Here is a 24,272-nt window from a genome sequence, read left to right on the forward strand (position 1 = left end):
AATTAGTGATTATTAACACCCAGTAAACAACATCATGTCTTGTAAAAACACAACCTTTCTTCACAGCGTGAGGCTGAAATCTATTATTCACTGATTCCATATGCTGAAATACACTCAAATGATCACAAATGACCTTAAGCATTAGATAAATGTAAATGAAGACAGGGTAGAAAATGTGCTTTTGATTGCTATCTAAAAGACCAGGTTTGAAGTCTTGACAAGGGATGAAATCTGAAATCTCATACAAAGTAGACGGCAATTGGCAATCTACAAAACCTAAGCTTCTGGATGGACGTACCACACAGCCTCTCCTCAGCAGGGATGAGTGTCTGAGGCTGCTCACAAGAAGCGTTCAGCACATGGAACCTGAAAGACCATTCCTGGGGCCCACGTGGCCTTTGTCTACTTGGCAGGCACTTATTAGGATGCAGAGATATGTCTCTAAGTTATATGCACATACACCCTAATGAAGGCAGAATTTTTCTAACCCTAAGTGCTCACTTAAAAGAACTTCTCTACACAGAATGGCTACATAAGCATAGGGACAAATGATGTGAATGATAGCCATTAAAATCGTATGGGTTTAACCCTCTATGTTAATAAGCTTATTCTGCTGTAACAGCTTGCCTTTCTCAGCCCTTTTTCAGCTTTACTTTTGTCACTTTGAGAAGGACTGAGAGCCCTTCTGGAATGAGAATCATCAAAAAATAGAAGATTTAGACACACAAATAAGAGTGCAGTATTTGCTCTTAGGTAGCCATTTCTAAGCACATTCTAATTCTTAATCCTATACCATGAATATTAAGTACTTTACAATCTACTTTTAAAATACTACAAGAGATGAACACACTTCAAATTTTCAGCTGCTTCCAGTCCCTACTGCACCTGGAGATGCCTCAGTGAAATAGTTAAACAGCTAACCTCAGTGGCACCACCTATTACAGGGTGGGTCAGGAAGCGATCTGGAGACTATCTGAAACCAAATTCTCTGAACCTCTACAACACTCATCCTCCAGAGCATGCCTTCGGGGCTAACTCAGAGACAACAGAGCTGGCGCACCATGAGAAAAATGCTGGGTGCGCCCTGCACCTTAGGACATAGTCAGTGAGAGAAGGGACTCAGCACGCTGTGCCTGGCTCCCATGCTCCCCACCTGTCCTTGCAGTGACAACACGATACTGATGCACAGACAGGATGACCAAAAAACCTCTCATGGATGCTCCGACAACATCTACCTAAGGGGATTGGTTGCCACCCTGAATTCTCGGAACTATTTAAAATGAAATCTGCCAGTGATTTAGGTACATTCATTCCAAGCCTCATATTCAGTACAAGGGTAAAACTGACTCTGAAGCGGCCAAATTTCAACCATGCACTAAAGCTTGAGGAGACATAGTGTATGTCAAAAACATATAAAGAAATAGAGGTTATGTCACCAAGATTAATCATACTGTATTTGCTATGTTAAAAAGCAATTAAATTTTTTTAATACTTCCAAATTTCTGTCTTGCATCACTTACCTACTTATATTGTATACACACCTGTGTCAGCATCAGTAATAGAGGTCACACTTTCACACTTTTGCATACATTTCACATTTACATTAAATATACAATTACATGCAAGAATCAGTAAAAGAGTTTAGTAGAATCTTACCAGCTTGACACTTTCTGAGCCTTAAATACTCCTGCATTTTGGTTTCTTGTGATGATCTCACTTACATCTGTAGCATATTCGTTAAGAATTATCTCTAAAACTAAAGCAGTAATAAAAAGAATAAAAAATACTTTTTCCCATTGTTAATACCTTCATAATGTCTTTTATCTGTTTGGTCGTCTTTAATCTGTGCTAATAGTCAACAAGCACAAATTTTACATTGCGACTCCAGCACATCAGCCTAAATCTATGCAGCAACTTGCTCTTGTTGCCTACCTCTATTGACTGGATCACTAGATCACAGTGCTGAAGTTTTGGAGGCTTATGGGATTTGAGTTTCTGCCCTGCCACAAGACATGTACCTTTGTTCCTGGCTCTGTCTGGCTGAAATCCAACACACAACGGGAGCACCTTCACCTGTAGGGAAGGGAGTTTCTAGTCCATTTGTTTTCTTGAGAATGGTTTGGAACCACCGTAAAGATAGTACAAAGCAATAAATGCCTTTTCTTCCCCATAGGCACTGCAACAGTGCCTCAGCCTCGTGTCTCAATGCATCAGCCTCATGGCTCAGCTTCTTTCAGTTTGGAAGATCAGGTCAAAAAATTGGGTAGCCATTCAGGCAGGCCAAAGCAAAGGCTGTCAATAAAAAGTTTCAAGGGAAGCTGTGCCCAGTCATCTATACCTAGAAAGATAACCCTTATAATCAATCATTTGCGGTTAGTGAGAAGCCATAGGAAGGAGAAGGTGTCGCAAGTAACCAAGGAACTATGAGAATACTAAATGGCATCCAGTGTGAGCCCATACGTATTTGAACAAATCACTCTCAAATGCTAATTAGGAGGATGTTTCTAGGTGCACAAAATACGATGAATTATTCTTTGCAAGTGGTCTTATAAGAAAATTGAACACAGTGTCAGACTAATTTAAAATATCACTAATATATCTTTTTATTTGCTTTGCTGAAATCACGTAATTGTCCTTGCAACACAGTTGACTATTTAGGAAAAGTTATTTTAGGAAAGTGTCTATTCAAACAATGGGAAAGAAAAGACAACTGATATTTTGTGAAGCCAAAAACTAGAAATGGAATGACAGAAAACTGGTTTAAACAAATCTCTGTAGTTTGGACACGCATTTTAAATCTTTTCCACAATACGCAATGAGAAATAGTAATGAATGGTCTATGCCTGTGAAGCAAAAGGAAGGCATGAATAATTCCATGAGCAAAGTATGCTGGTTTTAAGTAGAGGCAGAAGTAACATTGTCGTAAATTAGCTACACTGCACTTAAATTATATAACTGAGCAAAACTATTTATAATTGTTGTAAACATGTTAACACTAGCTTTTTTAAATAATTTATAAATCCATGTCTTCAGGCATTCAGGCTGAACATGACCTTTCTAACCTAAATTTCCCAGGACTGTTGGAAGATCTATATTTTAATGGCCATTATAGTGCACTGCAACAATGTTTTGTATTATTGATGCTTTCAGACAGTAGTTCAAGTCTGTTCACTACTGCATGGTGTGAAACAGAGCTAAGGCAGAAGGTACACAGCCTCTCTGAAATAGGAGACAATTTTTACTAAAAATGAACTTCATCCTTGGATTTGGACATGTCGAACTGAGTATAGATGCTTCCAGTGTTCTGGGGAAATAGAATTTGATGTTCATGACTGACTAGGTCATAGATATTACCTAAGTTGGAAAATTTGTATCTGAATGCTATCACCCAAAATTACAAAGGGGGATGAATCTGGTAACTTTGCCTATATATATCTTTATTATTCACTTGAAATATCTATACTTTTCTTTTTAATCCTTTCTTTATTTAAATGATCCTGAAGGAACTTAGATAAAACACACTAAACCAACAATAAAGTTTTGAACGAAGCTGCAAAAGCAATAACATCTGTCTTTATTTTATTGATTTTGCAATATAAATGATCTGTTAATCAATTAAAATCTGCCCATGATAAGCAAAAGGAGTGAGTTAGAGTGAAGTCTTTTAAATGGACTAGTAATTCAAATCATAATATCCTTTTAAAAACCTCCATAAACTTCACGCATAAGACCATTGATTAATATAAAATATAGCTATATATTTCACAGTGAAATGGTTAAAATGACAACAACGATTTGATATTAACATATTCGTAAATTGTTTTAACTTGTAAAATTTCAATAACATATCCTAATATAGATATTGAAAACATACATAGTGAATACTTCATGTGGCAGTCTGAAACCGAGAATAATATGAAGAATGTCAAAAATTAAAAGAAAAATCAAATCCTCAAAAGCTTGAGACTTCACAAAGCAAAGCTGTTAGTTACGCTCACTGAATAGCGATAACAACAACAAAACCAACAATAATTATGATGATGATGATAATACAAAGGCAGATTCTCAGATGCAATGCACTATTGCCAGGTCGATTTTCAATTACATTTCACTGATGTATTCATTTGTTTCTTAATGTGCTCATCTTGCCCATTAAGAATAATTAGCAGGCTTGCTTGGTGATTTCCTGGCTTCTGACAGTGATTTTTTTTCTTTTTTGTTGACAACCACTTTTACTTTTTGGAAAGTAATTTTTGGATATTATAGTATGACTGGCATGTAATTTAAGCTTCCTAAGAAATTTAAAGGGAAGATGTAAACAGTAATTTTTAAACAAGATTATTTTAACCTATAATACCTACATAAAAAGCATAATACTAGGCATTAACTATTCCTGAAGAGCAGAATCTAGAAAAGAAAACAGTATTTTATCCCACACTAATTTAATTTGGTATGCTAAACAATTAAAAAATACCATCAGCAATAACAAAAATTAGCAGAAATACATCATGTATAGTCTGTGGCACTTGGGGCCAAATACTCTTTCCAATTACACTAAACATTCTTACTGATTTCAGTGAGTCTGGTGTGGCTGAAACAGATCTAAATTTAGCCTAAACTTCTGTTATAGCTAGTCACTATAGAAAAGAATGCAAAGGAAAATTACCATAAGACAGATCATCAAATTACTACCAAAGTCCATAAAACACATAAAATGCAACATAAATTTTATTATGTGCACTTTTAAGAATACATTCCACCTACACTGTAAAGTTCTTAGTCTGCTGCACTTTGGCACCCTGCTAATATTAAGCCCATTGTAAAATCCAACACAATAAAAGCACTTTGAATGCTGAGCCTTCAGAGCACCAAATGTTAAAAAAGAAAAATAAACTCCTGTTAGGGCCTTCCACCAATCGCTTCTCTAAAAGGGATTCACTGAGTGAATACAGATGAAGACTTCTTGTGAGACTTTTGGAAATAAAAGATATTTCTAAAACATATTGTGAAAAACTAAGGTGTGCTAATTAGATGACATTAACAGTATCTTTTTCAGAAATAAAATCTGTTTAATTCCAAAGACTGAGTGAATACTTTTAGCACTCACCAATTTTCCTCGCTATAGAAGACTTCTAAATTTCAAAAAAGTTCAGGTATGTTTATGGAATCTGCTATGCAAGATATTTGCTGACTTGATGATTACTGAGCTCACCTGAAGCTTTCTGTGGGTAAAATGACCTTTTGTTAAATACCTATGCTTCTATAAAACATCAGTTTGTTTTATTAGGCTAGTTTTGAAACACTTTTTTTCTCCCACATTTTTTATCTTCATAATAACATAGAAGAAAGATTGGAAGGGGTGGTGCTGATTAAAATACACAGAATAATGAATACTTCCTCCTCAAGACATGAGTATAACAAACTAGAATTTAACAAAACAAGAATCCCTGGAGCACAACTGAGAACTTGCATTTTCAAGAAAAAGGAGACACTTATAAGGCCTCCTTCAAGTTTTAAAAGATATGATCTAGGATTGGCTGTTTTTTCCATGAAATTGTTAAAGTGTTGTAAGCAATTATAGTTACCTCAGTTACCTCTGAGAAAGTCTTTTTAAAGGTAGTAGCTAATATTATTTCACTGCAATGTCTCCTGTTTTAACAGTCATCAGCAACTGCAATTTTTTTAAACCACAAATTAGTTTAACTCTTTTTTTTTCACTAAGTACTCATTATGTTAGCTCTCAAATACATACAAAACTCAAATCTAAATAATTCTGATGATGCAGTGGCCAAAACCTGAAAAGCTAGTCTGCCTTAAAATGCAAATGGAAAGATTACCAAAGAACAAAAGCAAATAGATATCTTCCTTTTTTCCCCTCTCAATTTCTAAGGGCTATTAGTATTCACTGTATATATCTGTTCTTGCTCTGTGCTGATATTTAATGTGGCCACAAATTATGCTCACCCATTCTCTCTCTTAGCCAAAGTCCAGTTCAATGTTCTGAACTATGTGTTCATATTAGAAGGGCATAATAGCAATTTTTTTCTAATATAAGAAATATAATAAAATACTTTCTACAAGGGACAGAGGAGTTTTGCAATCTTACATCAAAAGAAATAATGATAAATTGGTAATTGATTAAGCACACTAAATGGGCAATTTGTAGGCAGTTATAACTTAGCAGCAACAATGAAACCATGCATTTCAACAAACACTGGAAAAGCTATGACAATATACAAATACTGGGTATGTTTTAAGAGGCTAGTATCGGAAAGTAAAAAAAAAAAAATCTAGTTCTTCTGCAAAACAAATATGTGAAGGGGAGCTAATGATTTGATTCACTGCTACACCTCCTGTAACGTGCAGCATACACACAAGGAATCTTTCAGCACTCAACCATAAGACAAATATTTACTACTATACTTGCTCTATACCAACATGTACATTTTTAATCAAAGAAGAAAATGTGGCATTTATTGTGGGGGAAGCTATAGCTCTGTTCAAGATATTCTACATCTATTTTTTAATTACTTATTTGGGGACTTTTTCTTAATATACCCCATGCTGTCTGTCTTTATATCGATTGTTACTCAGCCAGTAAAAAGGAACGAGCACAACAAACCAGTTTTCTATCTGAATAAGGATACTTTTGATGGCCTTTTCATTTCCATCAGTTAACAGAACTTCTTTGACATCTGCAGAAATAGCAACCTGAAAAAAAGAGCACAGCAAACAATGAGCAAATATGCTTGTCTGTGTGGAAGTGAAGACAGGAGTGACAAGCCTTCAGTATCATGCTTCCTCACCTATTTCTCTGTAACAATCTTCAATCTTTTTTCATTTTATGTCTGCATTATTTTAATCATTCAATCAAATCAGTCAATACTTTTATCATTCCATTTGCGGGAGCCTCTATCTTGCTATCATTCTGTTCCGTAATTGCATTGTGACAGCGGATGATGGTATTCTGAGAGGCTTTCATTTGCGGGCTTCTGTTTATCTAGTAGAGCCATCATACAAGGCTGTCACTCTGCCTTTCAGCTTGCTTCTGTCTGACTGCCTGATGCCCTTCATATAACTTTGCATTGCAGGCAGATGGCTTTGTAAGGGTAATTTTTTTGTGAGCTTTGACATGCTCGCACATTGGGCTGTAACCTCGACACATTGTATAAGAGCGACAGGTTTGTCAAATGCCAATCAGTGTAACAATATGCTTTTATTTGTAGAGACATAAAAACTTGTCTAATGCACTGCACTGCTACATAATATCTCCTGAATACATGACTCAGAACCCAGAGAATGGTGAACGACTCTCCTGAATGGCCAATCTAATTCAAAAGAATCTAATTACCGAGAGCTCTGGATCATGTTTGTTGGTGTAATAATGCAGGCAAAACATTAGCAGCTATATCATGGTGCTCCAACTGTGATTCGCCAGGCTATTCCTGTATCTTAGCAAATGGGACTATAATCTGAAAAAAAAAAAAAGCTTCGGCTATGGCAATGAAAGACAGACCGTACGTGGCCTGGAATATCACAACAAGAGATATTGACTACACGGAGGTAAAATGTTTCTGCTCATCGAGGCAACCATAAAATCAATATGATACGAAAGCAAGTCAATCTAGAAGGTCTCTCAAGACTCTGCAGCTTGACCGCAGCTGAGGCTGTTGACAGTTCTCTGACCCAGCAGTTGGAGGCACTGGAACATTTTTCCTTTTGTTTCTTCCTCTGAATGGGATTGGAATTGAGAAAAGACCTACCATGAGCCCAGCCAAGCATGTCATGCCACCCCCTAGCTCACACACAGCAAGGTCCCTGAAAGAGAGAAAGGAAATGGTAGAACCCATACAAATTAGATGAAAATGGTCAGAGAGACATATATGTTACAAGAACAAATTGCCATCTGCAGTAAGAACTGAGCTACCAGGAAGTTGTAGAGACATGACTAGGCTACCTCATGTCGTTTTGCGTTTTAAAAATAATTATGAAATAGAAAAGTCACAAAGCAGGCAAATCAGTGGGGGTTCCCTCATTAGTGTTCAGTGCAACATTACCACCGCTGAGCTGAAAAATCTGAGAAGGTTCCCTTTTTTCCCTTGTCAATGGCTCTGTCTTTTAGAACTAAACTAGCTAGAGTAGCGAAAGATAATTGTTAGGAAAGGATAACAATGTTAATCCACATTCATTCTTGCAAAAACAGTTAGAGAAGTAAATGGGGAAATTAATATTATTTATATATCTCTCCATATAGTTATGCCTAAAAGCCTTTTTATATTAAAAAGAGAGAAGTTTTAAAACAAGCCATATACCACAAAACAATTACACATGAAGAAATCCGATCCTTCAATTAGCACTTAAAACTGCAAGTGACCTACAAACAATGCTGTTATGAACAACGATGGGAACAGCAAACAGTTAAGCCACAGAAAACTAAACGAAGTTAGTGTCAAGAGCTTAAACTGAGCCTGAGCAGAGGGTTGAATACATGGTCTAAAAGGCTGCTTTTAACTTAGACCGCTGTTATTAAGACGTGCATGTGAAATATAATTTGGCGCAGAGAGTGTGCCGGATGGGAGCTTGCAGGGGGAGCCATAAAGAATGTCCTCCAGAGCCATGGCCTGCCCCAGGAGGGGAGGAGGGAGGGATGCTGACCCCGCGCCGAAACCGCGTGAAGCGGCGTCTAGGGCAAGGCAGGGCCTCAGTTTAGGAACACGCTGCTTTGTAGCTAAATCTGCGGCAACTGTTACAGCTGGCAGAAACGTTCCCATTGAGACGTTTTTGACAGGCAGAAAATGGAATTTCAGCTAAACAGATTTCTTTGTTGGTGCACCTTTCCTTCTCCCCTAAAATACCAACGTTTGAATATCTATTTTTATGTGAAAGTATTACCTCCCTACTCACTCGACACTGATGTTTAGGAAGAGCATCTACGATGCCATATCAGTATCAGTATACAGATGCTGGTATTTTGTTCACTGAGGGCAGCAGACTAGGCTGTATGACTGTTTACTGATGCTCACTGTCTGGACGGGATAGATTTATTTTTCTTAGACTCTACAAATTTTATTTGAAAAAAGTCCAGCTGTCCTATTTAATGGAAATGAGACAAAAGACCGACGTAGTTTGGAGGAACAAGCTGTACACAAACCCAATGAGAATATAAAACAGATGTGGGAAATTTACAGTTTGTGGTTTAAATAGAAGGATTATAGGTTTTTCCTCACATAAGTTTTTATTTTTCTAAACCATATATGTCATATATATTAGAAGTATACACATATGATTATATATATAAGATTTACAAGACACTTAATCCTTTATAAGAGTCATGTTTATTGAAATGAACACAGAAAGTATCTAGTGTGGGGTTTTTAGTGCATTTTGAACCAAATTTGTATGTAAGTAATATACAAGCATATACAAACACACATCTACACATACATATTTATGCATATAAATAATTTATTTCAGTGCAAAGTTCCCTTATTGGCAAATTTTAAAAATTGTAACTGCCTCTCAGGCAATATTTAGTGACGTTTATCAATGAGAGTTAAAATAAGAAACTCTACTCTGAGCATACTGTTGAGAGGGCATAATCCTGAGAAACCAGGATGTGAAACTGCCCATTTCCTCCACGGAAGTTTGACTGATCGCTACCTCCAACTATCCAAGTCTGCATACCCAAACTAGGAAAATACCCTTTTAGTGAGCAGCACAGGGAGGTTTGCTGTGAAGAGCCTCTGAGAACAAGCAGAGCGTAAGAGCCAGGACATGGGGGTGGAGGGCGAAGTGCTGCAGGGACACCGCTACAGCAGCAAAACTCACACAAGGCAGTGCCCAGCTCAACTTGGAGGAAGGAGCCGCAACTACCAGATCAGGTGTGTTAGCTGCCTCCTCTAACGGGGTGGGCTTTGTTCAGGTGGCAGACGGAGTAGAAATGAGGCTTTACGAACCAGGGTATGCTTTGGTGCCCGGTCTTTGATTTCAGACAGGAGTCTGAGCAAGCTGCAGGAACCAGCTCACGGCTGATACGCTTTCAGCTTTGGTACGAGGGGCAGGGACTTACAGCTCGGTCTTCGCTATTTTACCAAGACCATATGTATACAGACTGAGGGATTTTGTATACTCCAAGCTGGGTTACTTGGTATTAGCCTTGCACCCTCACTCAGAACACAATTTATGCTTCCAAATGCATTGTTATAATGGCTTTTCTTGCACCCCATTCATCCTCTGGACAATGAAACTTCAAGGATTTCCAAGTGCAAAGCTCTGTATACTCAAGGGGAAAGAAAGAGAATGCAGGATGGATTTTATTTTTAGGTGTTTCTATTGGAGCCTTGATAACTGTCTTCTACAAGTTTAGAAAATGTGAAAAAACAAGAACAAATAAAAGTGCAGGATGTCTCAAAACTGTTTCACAACACTTAAATACAGGTGCAAATTCCTCCATCGCTATATGCAGTGATTATTATGTATTTTATCAGGTAATACTTTGTTTGCTTTTGCAACAGATGTCAGTTTAAAGAATGTCTTTTATTTTTCCTGACCTTCACAATCAGTACTGATCGATTGGAGCTTCACTTTTGTTTCCCAAAAATCAAAGTGAAATAAAACGCCTTGAGTGGAAATCAAAAGTCTTTGACATATAGCAGAAAGCTTGCTGTGCAATATTAGTACCCAAAGGCAGCTCAGAATTCTTTGTTAAGAGCAACATGCTTTCACCTTGAACATTTTAAATTTAATCTGAAGACTTAAATCATAGCAATCTTTACCATGCAGATACAATAAAACTAAGAGATTGGAAAATATCTTTTTATGTTTAACTCTGTACCTGAATATTTCATTGTGCTTTAGGCAGTAGTAAGCCAGCACTTCTTCAGATGGCCAGAGACCTATAAAACAAAGACATTCGCCTTCTTAGAACAGATTTTTTTTTTGTCTACAATAACATTTGAATACATATTACCATTTGCAGACCTCTACCAACTGTTTCATTTTCTAAATTTGCCATAATACCATGGAATAAAGAAACAAGTAAGACTTTTAATGGAAGACTTCTGATTTAAGCATCGGAACTGAATATTTCATAGATTTCATCCCAACTAATGATCAGAAATTTACTTTATAGATACACGCACACACACATAAACATACACATGTTTTAGACTGATCGCTGCCTTTAAAGACTTCAAAAGTTATATAAAATGTAATTCTATGAAACTTCTGACATTTGGGCATTTACCTGCACATCAAACTGTTCGTACCAGGCCAGATGCAAGGCCCACCCTGCCTTGTAGCCTGTTTCTAACAGCGGACAGGAGCCCCCTCCTTTTTCATTGGCTGTCCTCTACAGTCATTTCATTTCTTCCCAGTTTCTTTTTATTTAGCTCCTTTCGTCTTGGGTTTTGTTAGGTCAGGCATCAGTCTGACTGTAAGGGACACTGACCAGCAACACATCTAAGGACAAATACAGGACTAGGGCAATAACGCAGCATGATTTCTAGTTGTGGCTCAAGAAGTTCCTGAGGAGGAGAGGAGATAGAAGCGATAAGTTCTGTTTAATAGTCACCAAAGGATTTTTCTAGTTGTTCTGTGGACTGCGCTAAACTTTCCACAGCTGCAACGTTCCGTGGCAGGAAGTGCCACCGTTTTACCGTGCTGTGTGAAGAAACATCTCCTCTCTCTTGTTTTGTGCTTGCCTCCCTGTCATTTTCATTTGAGGCCCTCTAGTTCTCGTATGGGAACAGACAGGAGCAATCACGCTTTTTTCACCTAATCTGTATTATTCTTGACTTTATAAGCTTCCATCGCAAAACTTACACTGGTCATTGTCAACCTTGGCAAGTACTTGGAGGCATCCGTGCCAAGTTACCCCTTCAACACCATTCACTCATGAAACTAGCTGTTTCATCAGACCAGTTTCCCACCTCACTTGAACATCTAACTGGAGCACCGTGGCTCACGGAGAGGGCAGCACAGATCCTGCGTGGCTTGCACGCTCTCCTGCAGGCACCAGTCTCCATTGCTGGAGGGAGCCTGGGGAAAACAGACTCGTATTCAGGCACTTGAGTTAAGTTCCCAAAGTTAAGGGAGGATGAATCAAAGGCATATGCGGCCAAATTACGGTTGTATGCGTTTTCCATCTGTTGTTGCTTAGCAATGAAAAAACATGCTTACATGTCTATCCACAGGTAAAAAACAGGGTCAGCCTCCCCCCACAACATACAGCATTATGAATTAATGTGACAGGAACTTAATTTTATGAACTACAGATCCTTCAACGGTTTCAGTAAAATTAAAAACAGACATGTGGGAGCATCCGTTAGATATTTCTAGACAGGTAAACGGAATTCCATGCAGCTTACTATGTATGTGCATCCTTTAGACCATTTTTTATAATTTTTTATTCTTGAGACTTTAAAAACATCACAACATATTTAATAGAAGCACAAGTTTGGGAGCAAAACTGTTTTCCTTTTAAATCATTTAGAGCCTGATTGTAAACATCAAATATATAATTCTTCCCTTCCGTCCAGTATGTATTCTGAACTACCCTTACCCATAGTGATAAATAATGAAAATTTATGAATGTGTTGTCTGCATGCAGGCCAAGCAAAAGCCTAGACAGGATTTGGCCAAAACTTTGCATATAACTTTTTGTATGACAAAGATCTTAAAGGTAAAAAAAAATAGAGTGACAATTCATATATATGACAAAAACACTAAAGCAATATTGGTATTTGCCCTGTTTATGACAGTTTAGGCTGATTAGGTGTTTGCAAATGTGCTATTTTGCTTAGACTTGCTAAGGGTTAAAATAAAATATTCACACACGACTACCCAATCTTCAGTGAAACATACACTAAGAATTGTACAGGATTTTCCATCTCCCTTTTGAGCATTTCAATGCTTTTGAGCATTGAAATATGCTAAAATGACAGATTTTGCAATAAATATAATAACTGTTTCAATATTTTAGTGTATAATATAAAGAATGTTTCGGTTTGCAGTGACTGGTGTATACTCAAGCAATAAAAGTGTTTTTTTAATATTTAGTGAAGACATGGCTAATTTAATACCATTTATAATACTTATACCTCACATTACCAAAAAAACCCCACACCCATAAACACAAAAATCCTAAATCCTTTTATAGCAAACTTTTAGCCTGAGCGAGTTTTAAAAATACTTGTCATTTGTAGCAAAATCCTTCAACATCTGAGTTTTCAGTACCCTCAGTCAAATGTCTCTCACTTTTCTACAGTTATTATTGAAAGGGCACTTTGAATGGTGTCACTAAATCTTTTATGAGGGGTCACCGTTCCTTCCCTTGCTACCATTACAATGTTGATACCGGCTGAAACTGCAGGTGTATCAGATAGCTCTGTGCTGAGAGAAGGGTAAAGCACCTTTGGAAAGACAATGCCCATCTTCGCAGATGCTAGCGACGCACACGCCTCTCCTCCCCGCTCCCTTCCCCATAGGGAAGGAAGTGTCACCTCAGCAACGATATAAGTGGCTGGCAGCTAAAGAAGCAGGAGTCAGGAGGTCTTTCACGAGCACAGGTCTCAAGCTAAGCCAAGAAGCCAGAATACCTGCGTTAATTTTAGTAAAAGGAAAAGCTTCTCGTGCTTGAACAGGTAGGTAAGCCTCTTTACCTTCAAAACAGGGATAAGCTTAAAGATCCAGGTGGAGGAGTTTGCATTCTGTCTTCTTCCCCTTCACTCTGACCTACATTCAGCAACAAATGACCTACATTTTGAAGTTGCAAGTATAAAATAGTTCTGCTTCTGTTAGAAAACATACAGCTGTAATGCAGAAATGCAGCAATCCCTATGAGTTAACAACTACCACCAGGTTGTGAAAAGCATAATTTATTTCCTGCAAACACATACATACAGATATGGATTAAGTTTCCTGTGAACACACTTAAAATAATTCTTTCATATTTAAAATAAAATTATTCTCATTTTGTATTATGAATTTGATTATAAATACATAACATTGGATGGGCACCTATTTGCATGTGCAATTACTTACACACGATAGTCAATTATTTACACATGTATAGGCAAAAGAATATCAAAAGGCCCTGAAATGGTGCTTGTATTCAAAAGGCTATAAATATACTACAAGTCCTAGACAGAGGGGCTAAAAATCTCACTGTACAAGGAGACAGAGAGAAACAAGAGTTTCTTTCTGCAAAATTAAGTATTTTGCGACATTTACTGGAGGTTTTAAAACTCTTTACCACCCTGATAACTACAATGTGAAAACAGACAATAGTTGCCAGAAAACATTGGACTCTCTATTGAAACAAATAAAAAATTAAGTTCTGTTGGTGTTTAAAGAAGAGCCTCACGAAGGACGGTGATTTGGCATGTCTGGGGACGTGGGAGACAGACGGCGCTCACACAGCAACGCCTGCCCACATTTCAACTCTTGGCAGGTATCCTTTCACCATTAGGAAGGAGTAGGAGATCCACTACAAATGTGCCACAAGAGTGACGATGTCTACTGCCAGACAGCTTCATGATACTGACTACAGTAACAGGGGTAGAAAAACTTTATCACTACATAGTATGATGATGGATGGAGAAATGCTACCTATGCAGAGACATACAAAATGCAGGCATTTCTACAGCACTTACCACCATATCATAAAATCTCACCACAGTAATGGAGAAGAACTTGATGACATCATGAATTTCTATTGTCCCAATTTTGCACCTTAGGAACCAAACTAGAGACAGAGACAGATTAAGTTACTTAAACACACAGAATGAAATTATGGGAAGGCCAAGAAGAAAACCTGAGTTATCCTAACACCTTGAGGTTTGATGTAAGCAAAAAAGACACCCAAACTTTTCCTATAGAGGAACAACACTAACAAAAATCACAATAATGCTAAGAATACATAAATTAAGTTGGTTTTATTACTCTCATAGGGCTTGCTAAAGGAAAGTGTCAGGTCCTTCTGCAACAGGCATGGCACAACAGTTCTTTAAAGCAATCTTCAATCCACGTGGACTAAATGATGTGTAGACAGCCTTGTGAAGATGTTTTGTTTTAACAATCAGGTGGAGCATCACTAGTCCAAAGCAACACAAAACCTGTGTTTCTTCTGCACTGAATCTAAAAATGCTGAATCCTGTATATTACAGAAAATTTTCTACTAGAAATAAATTATCCAGTATTTTAAAAAAAAATTAAAATAACTGTTTCTCCTTTGTGGCTTTTTACCACATATTTTAAAGACTGCTGTCACACATTTGGATAACAAATATTGAGATCTGATGTGAAGTTCTTAAAGAACAGCATGTTATTAGAAAATTCTCAGGATAGAGTGCTAAGAATTTTGAGACATGTCTTTTTAAAGAAGACATTTGATTATTGGAGCCATTATGTCTCCGCACTGCTTCATAGGCACAAAGAAGTTGCAGTAGCTACTGATTACTTTAACTGGGATAGTGCAAGATTAGTGGAACTCTGCTCTACCGTCTGCCAACGCTACACACAGGAAACAAAGGGGCAGCTGGAGGTGATGGGTGAACCATCCCTTGAAGCTCTGAGTAGGAGGTATAAAGCTGTCCTACAACGGCTTCACTCATGCTAGGAGATTAAGAAGTTCCTTTCCAAGCTAAGCCAGGTGGAAAGTTTTGTCATTTTTCCCTAGCACTTCACAGGGCTACATGTACAGACGTTTGATCTCAAAATTAAAATTTTGTCTTTTCTTTACACTATTAAACTATGAGATGTCTTCCTATTCATTTTAAAGTTCCAAGTAAATTTTGTACAAATTCTATCTTAACCCTCAAAAGCAAAGACAATTTAAATTTGAAAAGTCAGTCATTTTCCCCAGATGAATCTACTCAAAAAGATCTTTTTTTCTACGATGTCCTGATTCTTGACTACATGAAATCACCTTATTTGCTTTAATACTCATCAAAACGAGAAGGGGAAAAAAGCATTATGGGCAAAGAGATGAGTAATGTCTCAAAAGAAGTACCAACAATTGCACTGAGCAATGAGGAATTGTTTTCTGACCCTAAAAAAAAATATGTTTTATCCTTCCTGACACCAAGACACGTTGTTGGCGGAGAGCAGAAAAACCTTTGGCAACACAATGGACTTTGCATAGGTGTTCAATTAAGTACCTATCCAGACAGGCAACTATTCCCCATCTCCTTTGCTAAAAGACCGTAGACTGGATGGAAAATCCCCCAAACTAAGATATCTACTGGAACAGGCTATTCTAGGAATTTAACAATAGGAATTCTAGGAATTTAAAATAAGGTCTTTCCACTCTTACTGTAGCATCATTACAACCCTAATTTTACAGTATCAAATCTTATTTTCTACCGACTATGCCTTATATTCAAGTCACAAGGGAAGGTAAGTTTGATGATTTTATTCTGGTTAGTTTTTGTGTGGATCACCAACACTGTGCACAGCAAGAAGCATGGCACACCTGCTGGAGGTCCTGGAGAAGTAAGAGAGCAGGTCAAAATCAAGGTTCAACAGCACAGTAATTTGCAGTAAATTTCAAAATGAGGCTCTAACCAATATTATGAGCCCTTCTGTCAGCAGAGCACTAAAATTCACTTCCAAGTAAAAGGAAAAATATGAAATTATGAATAGCACAATTAAGACTAAGTACAAAGTGGATGCACAGCATATGTCTGCCAAATACACCTTGCTAGTAACGTATAACATGGTTGTTCTAATTTGAGTAATTGCTTGAGTAAAGACTACTTGTAACTAATTGTACTGCTGTAGTTAGTTCATTTGCATGGATAGCTCTCAAAAATACTTCTAGCTCTCAACTTTCTTCAAACTCCATACCTCAAGCCCCTTTTCAATATAGTTTTATCATAAAAAATGTTGCTTAGTATAGTCAGGAAGTAAAGATTTTATTTTCATTCACTTGTTCACACAGCATGCCAAATGTGACACAGATGAAAGGATAATCTGTAATCCAGGTTACCTAAGATCCCACCTAAGGTGTATTGAATCCAAAAAACATAAACACATGTAATAAGGCACTATTACCAAAATATTAAAATTTTTAGCTGCCATAAAATGCATTTATAGAAGAGTGGAAACCTTCCATAGAAAATGACTTTCATAATAATCTAAAGACAAGTCTGGTCACTTTAGTAAAATGAAGAAATAGAGGGAATTGCTAAGTGAGGAAAAAACCCACTGAAAAAACCTCTTGTTATTCATTCTGTTTCCAGTACACAAACCCCCTATTTTCAAACTTGCATCCTCAAGTTTAAGTTTACACCCATCTACAGCAGAAGCAGATAAAAGAGGGGTCATCGTCACCAAGTTGGTTGCAGATGGTGTGCCTGGAATTGTAAAACTATTCTCCTACAAAATTTAACTTGAGAGCAGATTTTCAAAAGAAGAACAGCTACAGAGTACTGTGCCCTTCTGGACATTCGACCACCTCAAGTGTCAACATGAGAGCTAACCTGTTTTGAAAGTCCAATTGTCTAATCCGAGGCTCTGCATTCTGAAATTTACCCCAAGTGTATTTGCAAGCAAGCAACTTCAGCGATAAATGCACACGGTGTGAAAAAAGAAAAGTATTTAATAGCCTTTACAGTAGCACCTTACACCCGTGCCTTACTGCACCTGACTTTTGCACATGGCAAACCACCTTTTAAGTCCAGTGAAGAGGAGTAATTTGAGGCAGGGAGAATGGCTAGCTTACTTTTTCACAGCAGGAATGCTATAAGTGAGTTTGAAAAGGTACAAGAACACCAGAAGAAACAGAAGATATGAAGAGAAACATGTCTCACCATTTTTCCCTAAGCAGAGACATTTTATAGAAACTCTTGTCTCTCTTTCAATCTAAAGCAGAATTCATGATATTCAGATCATTGAAAAATATGTATAAGCACCGGCTGAGATCTTCAGCCTAGGCAAAATGGCCTCAGCACTGTATCTCTCACTTTCATTCTCATTATTATTCATGACTAGGAGGGAAACATGATGGTCTGCAATCTGCAAATTTCTTTTAGAGCGCAAACTTAAGAGGCTCGGTGGAACTGATGTGGAAATACAGTAATGCATATCTCTTCCATGAGAAAAATCGGCAAACTGTACAAATCTACTTGTATGATTGTCTTTAACATCCTTTTTTCAAATGAATGAATTTGATTGTGTTGTGTGGGTTTTTTTCACCTAGTTTTCAAATAGTTATTAAAAATTAAACAACACTGGAACAAACCTTTTGTGATTATAGCCTTCATTCCCCTGCAAAAAACTGGATCTATAAATTTATGTACCATTGTAGATGTAAATTACAAAATTTTATATTCAACTATATTAAAACATCTATTCCAAAAATGATTACCAGTTGTGAAAAGCAGACAGGCTTATCACTTGCTGTCAGTTGTTCATGTCTAGTTAAGCAATAATGTGCTAAAACTGCTCTTTTGTTTTGTGTAAGAATTTTGGCAATAGAAGAAATGAACACTCGTTTAATAAAAACTCAGGCTGCTTTTTGCTTTGATGGAGGAAGCAGCTGCCTGTTTTCATTTGCTGCAGAGCAGCAAAACCCATCAATATAATAAGCAGCTTAGATGCATCCATCCACAGCATCTGTAAGGATATAGGGCTATTCGCTCAAAACCAATCCTTGGTTTAATTTTAACAAAGATGTGTCTGACATATTTGAAAATGCATTATAATAGGGTTTTGAAATAGTAGTATTTTCTCTTTTCTTTTTAAATACTTTTCACAGATTTTGAAAGGCAAGTATACATATTGGAATGATAGAAATGATAAAACAAATACTGCTATAGCAAACGGCAGAACTAGCCTAAAAATGCAAAGACGGAACATTAAGACATGCCTTCTGGTTCACAGACTCTCCTGTCCCTTGGAAATATAGAAAAATAGTATTTCAATTTTTTCAGTGAAGGGTTTTTTCACCATATCTAAGAGCAGAGAAAGATACTAGAAATAAGTATCACAGAAAAAAACCCTGCAAAGATCAGAGATACATTATACAACTATATTTCCTGAAATACACTTTTCCTTCTCTCCCTCATGCTTTGTTAAAAGTAGATAGATTAGTATTAATGCTCATTTCCAAAGACACTTATCAAATTGTTTTCTAGCATTGCCTAAAAGTAATATAATTTTTTACTAAGTTTCATCAGTGTGAGTTTGTCCCAAGTGACAACTTCTAATTGCCATAAAAATTTTTAATTAAAAATAGAATTATAGGACTTTCATATATAATTACAAAAACAGGAAGAGTCAGATAAAAGACCACGGAGATATAAACCAAACTCTATTTTCACTCTAAAAATGTGATATGGCACATTTATATTATTAAAAATTCTTAAGACATTATTATTATTTTAGTGCTGTTCGGCTTTCTAAGACCTTTCTAAGCTGAGCTTTTAGATGATTTGCACATTAACTGAGAAGTCAGATAATTCTTAATCCTCCTCTTTTTCAGATCCAATAATGGATAAGGGAGCATCTTAGCATGATCAACTAGCAATCTGCCTAGCCTGAGTGGTAGTACACCTGAATTTAGGATTAGTCATCCGGTTTTCATAATATCTGATTTAAATGAGCACTCATTCTGGGAAGTGTAGAAAAAGAATATTCAATGATATTTGAACTATACCATTTAAATATGTAACAATAAATTTTGAGTGCATGCATATTCATTTGCTTCACAAACAAAAAGCTATATCGAAAGGAAGATTTTAAAGAATCATGTCCAGACAAATAGTGAGATAGTTCAATTAAATAACTGCTTTTTTCAGTATTCACAATAGCTTATAGATATAATCAACCATATCTCAGCTGTAGCCTTGTATCTCTATCTAGTCAATTCCAGTACCCTAATTTCACTTCTGTCTACAGATGAAGTAAGGAAACTAGTGGCTTTGGGGTTTTTTTGTGTGTTTTTTATAGGGTTTTTGGGTTGTTTTTTGTTTTTGTTTTTTTTTTTTTTGTTTTGTTTTGTTTTCTTACAGATATATCATGGGTAGGGAAGGTAACAAACCTGTAGATTAACTCTGGTTACTGATATAGCTTATCTTCCTCAAATATTTGATACAGAACATGGAAGTTTGGGTAACTGATCTATGCATCCTTATGTAGTGCTCAAGATAAATAAAGTGGAATTTATTTGGGGGATTTTGATTGTGTTCAGAAGTGGAGTCTAGAGCTTGGATTTGTCGTGTTTTGTTCCCCCCCCCCCAATCAAATTAACTAACCAAAGACAATACCTTTTTGGTCCTACTAGCTTCTGATTCAGTGTATTTCTCCTTCATCAAACTCTGCCATTCTGTATAGTTTACCAAAGCATTAGAAAAGCATCTGCTCTGTGCTGCCAGGAGATATTAATTGTGTGCAAGAGGAAATAATAATTGCATGCACAGTTCAGTTTGAAGGCTTTGGACCACCTCTCTCTAACAAAACAGTGTATCTCAGTACTTGGAACTTCATATACTGGCAAAAGCTGACCACGCATCTTACATATTCTTAAATGAAATCGTTAGGTCACCATATTCAATGAGCCTTCATTCTTTCTCCGGGGGTATCTTCAACTGGTGCTAAGTGTGCAATTTTTAAAAGTCTACACTACTGGCAACCATCCTGCAGCAGGTGCCAAAATCTCCCTACATTACTAAACCTTGTTTTCATCTCTCACATGAGATTAGATTTGTAACGAGTTCTCTAAGTGAGAACACTGCACAAGAATGAACCACTCTCAGACATCTCATCTATTTATAGATCCACATGGTTCTACATTCCATATGAATTTAGACTGTAAGAGTTAAGGCAAATGCTATCCTTTACAGGGAGGGAAAATATTTAAAGTTTTTTCTGAAAGGCCAAGGATTAAATAAGCACGCAGATTCTTCAGATCCTTCCAGGTCAGGTTTGACATACATTCATAGGGCAATGCAAGAGAACTTACACTACCATTCCTCATGGCTGGTTTTTGCCAGAACAGGTTTCAAGAACCATAGCTGTTGAACGGGAACTTTTCATGAGCGCTAAATACAACGGGCCAGATCTTCAGCTGGTGTTATGTGGTATTATGCCAGTGTATCCCAGCTAATGAACCAGCCTTGAATTTGAAATATGCATGGTCTTTCTAAGAAACTAAGTAGCCTTTATTATATTAGTATATGCTAGTAATACTGTTTTGGATTATTTTCTAGAGTCAAATCCACGGGTATCCTTCCCAGGAAATCAATGTTTCAGTGGGTTATGTTAAGGGAGGATACAAAAGTGATAAAAGTAGAATTTAGTCTCCAAAGTGGCCTGAAAAATTAACAACCAATTTTCCCTGATTACTTTCACATTTCCCATGTTACTGTAATAAACTATGACCTAACTGACCACATTCTTATTTCACAAGGCATAAATAATGCAAAAGAGCAACACAGGTGCTACAAGAATTCTGCTGAAAAAAGTTGTAGAGCTGTATAAACACTTACTCTTTTACACTCTGACACAGAAGTGCTCTTAAGTCAAGAATAATGTGCTTTGACTAAGATATATAGCTTAGGGACTTAGCCCATTTTTCAGTGTTGAAAGAATACATTTCAGAACATCCAGTGGATTGAGTCTCAAAAACAAAGGAACAAAACCAAAGCAAATCATTACACCCAACTTAATTAAATGAAAGCATGAAAGAGCCTATGAGCTAACCTCGTAACAACACGTTTAGGTTTACCATTGGTAGGTCTTGAAAGAACGTTGATCAAATTCTTAATTAAAGCGAGCACACGTTCTCTGACTTCAGGAATTGCTCAGTCGTACGCCAGCACAAACATTGGGCCCCATCTTTTGACACTGCAGTTTGAGTGGGAGACTTTTCCCTTGTGTGCCCCATTCCATGGAGACCACAGACCCTTGGGCGACCCTAGGATTCTCCCCAGGGAGTAGCAAGGTTTTACAATACCTAACCTAGGCCACTTTATTCTTTGAGGCAAATTTTTACTAACGGCAAAGCCAACACAGCAAATCATCAGTTTCTACAGCATTTCTTGCACAGATAGACCTTGAAACACTATGTTAAATCTGCATGCCGAACTCCCATATTAGCAGTAGACTCTTCAATACCTACATTATGTTTTTTCTTAATGAGTTTTGAGCTCAGACTTTAAAAATGGAGAGGCAGGTGTATAATCTTCTGAAATTCAAACTTCTTCCTTAAGGATTAAATGTGTTGTGACACTATTTTCGTATAGCTCTCCATCAATAAAGTAATAACACTGTAATAATGAGGAAAAACACTTTTTAAAAAAGTAGTTTTATGTCACCATTATAGTAATTAGCAGTTAACAACAAATTTTAGCACTTTCTTGTTGTTCTCTTTTCCTGTTAAGAGTTTGAGTCAAATAAAACAGTAATTTCCTGTTACTTCTAGGGAAGGGAGGGGGTGGAAGAAGAAGGGCTCAAGAAATATATGCAATTTTCACATACAACACTTTGTTGAAAATGTAATTCTCTATGTGTTCTTTTCTGAAAATATGTTTTATATTCCTGGATTGTCTTTGCTATTAGGAGCAGGATTGAAATCTCCACTTTAGTATTTATCTGAGGCTGTGATAGCTCAGTTGTCTGCCTCCAAATGCCAAGATAGGGGGAATCTCATCAACCAGAGACCAGCTGCATGATGGGCAGTTAATAGATATATCAAACCTTAGGATATATGCTAAGCTGAGGAGATGATTGGTTGGTTGATATACTGATTGATTAGCATAGGGAGAATGGGTTTCTTCTTGACAACCTAAGATTATGCTTCAGCTAAGCTCAAATTGCTTACACCTCTTCTATTGGGTTTAAAATTACAGTCCTGTCATCTAAAATCTCTCTTCAATGAAATTTTTACCATATATAAAAATTAAAGGGAAAAAGAAAGTAGGTGCAACGGATAAGAGTAAATGGAGTAGATATATTTCACACTACTGCTGTTGGTACCACTAGAAAAAGTTGATAAGTAAATCCACTTGAAATATGTTACATATTCTGTACACTACTAGAGAGCACTTTACAATAATTTTTTTTTGGAGGGGGGGGGGAAGGTCAAAATACTAAAAAGGAATCAGTGCTGATATTATTGCTTTAAAAAAAATACAGTAGTAGTAATTATACAGTTGTGATACTAACAATACATTTTTGTCCTCTTTACAGGCATTTCCTAGGTTTCGTAGAAACGTATTTAAATTATATTATAGATATCAGAGAAATATCATATAATTGCAACAGAATGCATCACCTCCCAGAGAAAGGCTTACATTCTGGAAGCTAGAAAAGCAACATATATAATTTTGTATTTTTCCTTGAGAAGTCCAGAATTTGTTTTCCCAAGAAAGCAGATGGAATTAAATTTTATTTACAAAATATTTTAGACTGCGTCATCAGTAGGGCACAGACACTTAAAGAAAACACAATATTTTAAAAAATTACTATACTATGTAATTATATGTTGCCAAAACAAGTGCATTTCTTACACATATCATCCATTTAATTCCCAGCATTACATGTTCTTCATAATACCGGGCTTTGTCAGTTGAGAAAGATAGAAACGCTATTAAATAACACATTAAAAAAACAAAACAAACTTTTTATTATCTTTAATTTGATACTTTGAAACACTCCTCTGCTTGGGCAAACAAGAATTTAGTATTCATGTAACAAAAGCAAAGTGGCTCATTGAGAATGTTGAAATCTGCATTAATAAATAAGACTGGGTTTCTCAGATTTTTTTCTTTCCTTTCGTATCTGCTATGAGCGGTAGGGGATCAGCTGCAACTCAAATCCCCAGCTGAACAACCCAAATACAACTGAGTGAGCAGACTTAAAACAAGGCCATTTATTGGTGCCTGTTATGCAAACAAAGCATCCAAGTCTTAGAAACAGATGTCAACTGAAGCATATGCTTACTGTAAACTGGAATTTGATTCTCTTTATAAAAATAGACTTAAATGGGCCTTCAGAGACTAGGCTGCCTCTTGTTGTACACCATTGCCTAACTTGATTCAGCCTTAAGCTTTTTAAAAGATGAATAGACTGATATCCAAGGGCAAAAAAATAAAAGTAAAAAAAAATTAAATGGGAAATAAATGATAACATGTTGGAGCAGTTCCCAGAAGCAATTTTACAGATTTTCTCTAAAAACACAAGACAGGAAGTTCAAAGCGCAGTGCAGGTCACCTATGGCATGTTGAGTTATCATTTTTATACCACTTAGGGTGAAAAAGGGACTTTAT

At 36.7% G+C, this 24,272-nt stretch overlaps 1 protein-coding gene across 1 annotated transcript in view; it reads right to left on the reverse strand.

Moving 5' to 3' along the window:
- The window catches only part of CAMKMT (calmodulin-lysine N-methyltransferase), a 226,806-nt gene that overhangs the window by 34,198 nt on the left and 168,336 nt on the right, over positions 1-24,272 (reverse strand). Inside the window, exons 4-7 of the mRNA XM_075146891.1 lie at positions 10,835-10,895; positions 7,764-7,818; positions 6,648-6,711; positions 1,657-1,723 (exon numbers count right to left, since the gene is read on the reverse strand). Of these exons, the coding sequence (XP_075002992.1) occupies positions 1,657-1,723; positions 6,648-6,711; positions 7,764-7,818; positions 10,835-10,895 (247 nt within the window). The remainder of the gene's footprint in view (positions 1-1,656; positions 1,724-6,647; positions 6,712-7,763; positions 7,819-10,834; positions 10,896-24,272) is intronic.

This window comes from Calonectris borealis, chromosome 3 (genome assembly GCF_964195595.1).
Source record: "Calonectris borealis chromosome 3, bCalBor7.hap1.2, whole genome shotgun sequence".
Lineage (NCBI taxonomy): Eukaryota > Metazoa > Chordata > Aves > Procellariiformes > Procellariidae > Calonectris > Calonectris borealis.